Source organism: Ammospiza nelsoni, chromosome 13, assembly GCF_027579445.1.
Source record: "Ammospiza nelsoni isolate bAmmNel1 chromosome 13, bAmmNel1.pri, whole genome shotgun sequence".
Lineage (NCBI taxonomy): Eukaryota > Metazoa > Chordata > Aves > Passeriformes > Passerellidae > Ammospiza > Ammospiza nelsoni.
In genome coordinates, this window is record NC_080645.1 from 7,901,429 (window position 1) to 7,908,752 (window position 7,324).

Genomic DNA, 7,324 nt, shown 5'->3' on the forward strand with positions numbered 1-7,324 from the left:
CTCAGCATCATCCCTCCCTGGCTCCTGACGCTCAGCTCCACTGCCTCATCCTCCCAAAGCTGACACGATCTGCTGACAGACATTTGTAACCACATCAGGGATCCACACTGGATGAAAAATGGTCCAGGAAAGAGGGAGGAAAAAAAAGGGGCAAAAAGGTCAATAATAAAGTTTGGTTTTAAGCTGCATTCCAGCCCAGTTCACTAAGCACTGTCACAAACGTGCCACCCAAAAACAGCTAAAGAACTGAAAAAAGTGCACACAAAAGGATTAACAAGTTGTTCAAATTTAAGTCAGCTGGACAACTCACAAAATCATTAATGAAAATTTTGAGCAAGGGTCTGAGACTGCTGCTCCTGTGCTGCAGCCTGTGATAACAGACAGGTGGAACAAAAGCAGCACCTGCACAGTGCAGCAGTGTCCCTATGCAACCAAACAAACACAGAGCCTTAGTGTACCTGCTGCTCTGAGGGCATCAAGGTAAGCTCTGCTGCAGATCCACCTGCAACACTGAAAGCTCAGCCTAAAACTAAGTATTATCTCACAACCTCAAAGGATGAAAGAAGTACTTGAGACAAGGAGCATCCAAACATATCTAAGACAGGCTACAAGCTAAACCTATGGAATGGAGATCTGCAGAGCCACTGAACACCATTCCCAAATGGTACCCTGGTCACTGCATCTGCTCACAGCCTCTGCAGACAGCTGCAAGAGCATCACAATTCAGTAACACTTCAATTTTGTGCATATAATCTCATCTACACATTTTAGCTACCAATGAGGTTGAACACAGACTTGCTCTCTCCAGAATAAAGGCAAAGCTCTTTAAACTCTTTTGTCAAATCTCCTACAGTTACCATTAAAAAAACTACTGAAGATCTGTTAATTTTATTTCACAGCTCTTGGCACTATATAAACCTGTGGGTATTTAACTCATACTAATAAGAACATGGACAAATATTGACTAAAAAAGTAAAAGTGATGATCAATTAACACTGGAGGAACGATAAGTATTCCATAAAAAGCTTCCAGATCATGACTGAATTAGCCCTTTTACTTGAATGCAGCACCTGAAAAAACATTACTGGAACCAGTGGACAGGGTGGAGTGTATGCCACCACAATTTCCAAAAAGGTAATTGTCCAGGTACCTTTTTAAAAGGAACAGGTAAATAAAGCTTCACACAGGTTCTTTTTAAAAGGGGCACATCAAACCAAGCTTTAGACACTCTGTTCCCTTTTCTCAAAGTTGTTGTACAAAATGAAGTCCTGCTGCACTGTTGGCTCACACCCAGGCATTCTCTGGATTGTGTGAACTTGGACTCAGGTTGGAAAAAGTGCAAACCATGGCAGACACTGCCCTGGGAAGCACATCTGAGTCTCATCTGTGAGTCCACAGGCAAGCACTTCCTGATCTCCAGTGGCTCCTGAGCAGCATCAAGTGAACAACACCCTGCTCTGCTTCACTGCTCCTTTTCAGACTGCAGGAACAGCTCTAAAACTGCCAAGTTGCTGATTTCACAGCACAGATATTACCTGGAAAAGACAAACAGAAGCAGTCAGCCCCAGAAGTAAATCATGTAGAAGAGGAAACAATTTAAGAGAGTGTAAGCTTAGGATTCTGTGATTTGCTTCTCCATAACCCACCTACAAGTTTTTCTGACTGTCAAAAGACTTTAAGTACCCAGGATCTTGAAAATCATTTGGAAATTAAAGATTGTACAGCTCTACCATTTAAATTCATAAAAATTAAGAATATGTCATAATGCACAATGGCCAATGAGTTACAGTAAGAGCTGCACTCAATCTAATTGTGCTTTGCTGTCATGGTGAGTGACAGGAGAGTCACTTCCTTGTCCTAATTTTTATAAAAGGAAAATAAAAAAGTGTGTTTGTCAGTGCAATACAAAAAAAGTCATACTGCCATCTAATAGTGGAATCCTTTAGATTCTCCATGCCTGTGTCTGCACTCTGCAAACGTCTCTTGGGTCTAATTGGCTCTGTAATGTCTCCCATTACACGTACTGTCATTGCACTGCTCAGGAACTACAGAACCTATCATCCCACTGTAAATTCACTGTCTACACAAGTCTTTCCAAATCATACACATCTGACTTGTCAACTTCCCATCAGTTAGTAATCCCAACCCACCTGATTGCAGGAATAAATGTATATCAAATATTATGTTTAAACGCAGGGCCTATAGCATGAGAATCCTCCTATTTAAATATTCATTTTATAATTCCTCTACTAACTTGCAATAGATTTACTGCAGCATTTTCAGCTAACATATATTGCTTTTACAAGTAATCCATGACACATACATTATACTCTTCTTACAGAAATATTCAAAACTTTACGCAGGCATTGCGCTTCCAATGATGGTCTTTATCATGAAAATTACTAGATATTCTTCTATAATTTATCCCCAAGATACACATTCTAAGTCATGTTTTTATACAAAGTGCCTTTAGTAGGAGCACTGAAAATTGCTTTTAACAGTTTGGTCTTACCATCACCACAAATTAACAAGATGAAATCTGTCCAACAGGCAAGCAGTCCTAAACAAGAATTAAAATTACTTTTCACCAGGGGTCCTAAACCTAGAAGTTGCAGCTTCTATCTGATTAAAGACAGAAAGTCATGGACATCCTTTTCTTTCAGTATTTTTAAGCAAGAAGGAAGCCTCAGCTCACAAGTTCTCCAGGGCAGCACTTAAAAGCTCAAACCCATAGCTGAACCAGGGTTGTACAATGGCCTGGGTGTTAAAATAACCAACCACAATTCAAATATTATCTTTAATGCTGCAGATAGGCACTGCTGTATTCCATGATTTCACTAAAGGTTGCCCTCACATTAATGGGAATAAATAGGTTTCCTTGGACTTAATCAAGCATCACTGGGACAGCACAACATCCCAGTAATTAAAAGAAATGCATTTGCCTGCCAGTATATAGATATTGTTCTGGCTAAGTAACTTCACTATTTTCCATGATCCTTACACTACAATTACTAGTTTACTGAAGTACTGGGTAACTAATTCTCCTTCATTTTTGTGCTGAGACAAAACAGGAGCCTTCAACTTCAGTGGTTCTGTGGGAAAAATACAGATCTCTAAGAGGCAGCAGAAATGAAAAGACCTCCTCCATCTTAAAATACAATATTTTTGTAACTGGAAATACCGTTGTAATCCAATTACATATATTCATTGCATAGAGGGAAAGTCTACTATATCTTCATCACGACACTCCATTGTAACCAAGATATGTAGTTCTTTAGTATAATTTCATATTGAAGCTGAAGTGTTCCATTTTTTTCAGCCAATTTGCAGAAATTATGTAAAGTTTCCCTATGATAAAATATAACTTTGGTACATCAGCCTAACAGAGGCTTAATTAATGGTCTCCTGGGCCTCTTTTCCACTGGAGCAGATCTGTTTAAGAAGAGTCTTAAACTTGCTTACAGAGGGGTCTTACCATGAACTGGGAATAATTCTCTGTGGCTATGGCAGACGTGTGCTTACACATTAGGCCTGACACCAATGTACCAGGGAAATTATTCTTCACCAGATTCCACCACCCTGAAAATTCCCTGAAGGAGCCCAAGCAGGTGAATTCCTATCAGCAGTTATTGGCATGATGGCTTCCAATCCGTGCAGGGCAGATGATGCAGAGGATTCCAGCAGACCCTCTCACTGTTCATCCACATTAATGCTCAGATGGCTAGACAGGTCTTTTAGTAATGATCTAATGGGTATTCAAAAGTAAACACATTTGTGCACACAATATTCCACACAAGGCACATTTTAATACCCCACAGGTGTTACTCACTTTTTCTCAACTAAACCAGCATGTGACAAAATACAGGCTGGAGACAAAATCTTCCATTATAACTGAGGAACTCTAACGTGCATCTTACCATCTGCTTAAAAAATTCTTAATCGCATGAGCAGAAAAAGTGAAAAGTCCGCAGACTGTATTTGTGTCAAATACACCCTGCACATGACCACAAGTTATTTCCAGTGACTCCTGCACCCACACAGAGCTCACTGCGAGGCTGGAATCTACAAGCCCTAAATCGCACTCCTTAGGTTTTCAGGACCCACTTGAGTAAGATCACGAATGTGATCTACAGAAAAAACGTTGTGCTGTGGTCTCAGGTGGGACCAGCTTCTGAACTCTTGGGAACAATTTCTGCAGAAAAAACTGGTTCTCTGAAACCCATTTCAAATACAACCAATGACTCCTAAGGCAAGTCATGAACAACTAAGTTTTGACCCACGGTCCCCTCAAGCTGGCCCAGGAGCACGCTGGCCCCTGCCGGGAGGTTTTGGAGGGGTGACTGTCCCGGAGGCCGGAAAAATCACGGAGAGGCGTGTGAGGATAAAAACACGCGTTCATGGGGAGGCGTGTAGAGGATAAAAACACGCGTTCGTGTAAAGGATCAAAACACGCGTTCATGGGCGCTGCTAACCACGGCAGCCTGGTGCAGCAGGGCCTTCCCTCCTGCAACCTCCCGAGCTCGCTCCCCGCGGTGTCCCGGAGGCTGTGTCCCGGGGGAGCTGTGTCCCAGGGCTGTGTCCCCTATGTCCCAGGGGCTGGATCCCAGGGCTGTGTCCCAGGGACCGTGTCCTCAGCCCGGGGGTCTCCGGCTGCCCCGGCCCGCCTGGCCCGCCGCCCGTGACGTCACGCGGCCACGTGCCCTCCCCGCCCCGGTCCCCCCGGGCCCGGCCCTGGCCCCCCGCGCCCCCCGGCCCGGCCCCGGTGCCCCCTTTACCTTCTCGTGCTCCCGCCGGAGCCGCCCCACCAGCGCGGGGCTCAGCGGCGAGGCGCCGCCGCCGGGGGCCTCCATGCGGGCCGGGCCGCGCCGGCGGTCTCCGGGGCAGCGGGGAAAGGGAAGGGAGGGAAAGCGGCCGGTCTGGGCCGATCTCCTCAGCAGGGCGAATGAGTCCTATAGAAATGTTTGTGCAGGGCGAAGCGCCGGCTCCAGAGCCGCATCCACGCGGGGGCCGCCGCCGCCTGGGCCCGGGGCGCCGCCGCTGCCGGGGGAAGAAGCATCTCAGTGTCGCATTCTGGGCCGCGCCGCCGCCGCCGCCGCCTGGGCCCAGCTCCCGCCGCGCCGGGGAGAGCCGGCCGTGGGTGCCGGCGCTGGGTCCGGCCGCGCCGCCCGCCTGCTGCACTCTGGGTACGCGCCCGCGGCCCGCGGGAGGCACCCGGCTGCGAGCCGCGAGAGGCGGGCGCTCCACACCCCCTGCCCGGCCCGGCCCGGCCCCCGCGCCGGGCTCCGGCACCCCCGGGGCTCCCTGGCAGCAGCCCCGGCCGCCCCGGTGCTCCCGCGGCCCGGTGATGCGGAGAGCAGGCCCGGGCGCCAAGGCCTCGGCGGCGGAAAGCGGAGCAGCGGCTGCGAGGCGCTCAGACGGGCCTGCACTAATCCCGGAGCCACAGAGACAGAGCCGTGTGTCCTCTGTAACCGCGAGGTGCTGTCACAGGTTGTGCCCTCGGGATGCCGGCTCTGGAGAGTGTCTGTGCGCTGGCAGGGCGGCTGGCGGTGAGCAATCACAGAAAGGACCTTAAAGATAGAATAGAATCATCACGATTAGAAGAGACCTTCAAGATCATCGAGTCCACTATCTGCTCAGCACTACCTTTGTAACTCCTAAACCACATTGCCCAGCACTTGTGCCAGACACCTCTTCAACACCTCCTGCAATGGTCACTCCATCACATCCCTGGGCAGCCCATGCCTGACACCCAAATGTTCCGATGCCTGACACCCAACAATGAAAACACTTTTTCAGTCTCTAATCCAAATCCCCATATCCCCCCTGCCATGAGCAAGTACCACCTTCTGCTAGACTAGGTTGCTCCACACTCCATCCAACCTGGCCTTGAACACTTTTGGGTTATCCACAACCTCCATGGGCAGCCTGTTCCAGGGCCTCACCAGCCTCACATGAAGGAATTTCTTCCCAATATCTAACTTAAATTTCCCCTCTTTCAATTTTTACCCATTACACCTTGTCCTTTTTCTACAGTGGGCTGCCATGACTTGGCAGATTGCAAAATTCTCTTTAAAATCAGTTAGAGCAGCACTCAGACTTGCCTACGTGGCAAACTCCCTGCATGGGAAGCAAGTGGGGTACAGCCACCCTGGCAATACAACAGGTAATTTATGTGCAGTAAACTCACTGGCCAGCTCTGTGAATGCCATTAGACACCTCTGGCATAGCACAGTGCTGGAAGGGAGCCACACTCAGCGTGCTGGATGGCAGCACTGCTGAAGGCTGAGCAGCCTCTCATGGTGCTTGATGCCATCCTAGCACATATATTTCAACTTGTACACCCCAAACACCACAAAGGTGTGTTCATAGACCTTGTGTTTAGTGCTGTACTTTTCCCTTCGGTGAATGAGGTTTTCTTTTATGTTTGCTGGTAGAGGTGAGGGTCTCATACTGTGTCCCCCACTGGGGTTAGTAAGTATGTCATAAGATGGAGGTACAAAGGGTCATCATGCCTACATACAGATCAAGAATTTCCTTCTCCAGCCAAAGAATCAATACTTCCTTTCCATGAGCAGAGCTAACCCTATACACACCACAAAACAACTGTTTGTTTTACACATAACACAGTATTTGCTGTGCACTTTTGTAAATCCATGTTCCCATCCCCCTTGAAGAGCTTGTTAAAGCTCTACAGATGAGGAATTTAGAAACAATTTTCAAAGCATGGTTACCCAAGCTGGAAGTTAGCTTTTAGCCAGACTTTAATACAGCTTCCAATATTGCAAATAAAAATTTGCAACTGCAGCTGGGTAGTTTGGTTTTTGAAATAACTACATCCATAATCTTTAAGAATAATTGAAAGTTAGCTAAAATCTCTGGCACGTGTTTGTCACTGAGGGAGGGATTCTGGATCCTTTAAATGGCCAAGGGAGATATATATATTGTTATCAGAAAACAGCTCACCAGCAAAAAGATATCTTGAGTTTAAACAGGTTATACGAATCTTGCAGTCCTTCTAAATGCCTATTGTAGGTAATTCCCTTTAAGCCTGCTCAGAACCTCTTCAGAGCTTCACTTCAGGGCTCACAGAGGAGATAGTAAATACAGGTAATTTTTAAATGTTCTGGTTGATTTCATTTCATCTCAACTAGATCGGAAGATAAAACAGATGTACAATATAAAGATACAGTATCTTATTTGAGATTTTAAATTTTTTTGCCTGACATAAAAAACCCTTCAGTTTTTTATGTCAGGCAACATAACAAGAGGAGCCACAAAGTAGGAATTTTGTATCCCAAGACACTATTTTCTAAATAGAATGTAA

General features: G+C 46.6%; 1 protein-coding gene across 2 annotated transcripts in view; it reads right to left on the minus strand.

Moving 5' to 3' along the window:
• Positions 1-5,114, minus strand: part of URI1 (URI1 prefoldin like chaperone) — a 41,200-nt gene extending 36,086 nt beyond the window's left edge. Inside the window, exons 1-2 of one of the 2 annotated variants that reach the window (XM_059481593.1) lie at positions 4,776-5,114; positions 1,151-1,535 (exon numbers count right to left, since the gene is read on the minus strand). In XM_059481593.1, coding sequence (XP_059337576.1) covers positions 1,151-1,384 — 234 coding nt within the window. In that variant the 5' untranslated portion in view covers positions 1,385-1,535; positions 4,776-5,114. The remainder of the gene's footprint in view (positions 1-1,150; positions 1,536-4,775) is intronic. The other variant, XM_059481594.1, reaches the window with a different exon arrangement.
• Positions 5,115-7,324: the final 2,210 nt, after the last annotated feature.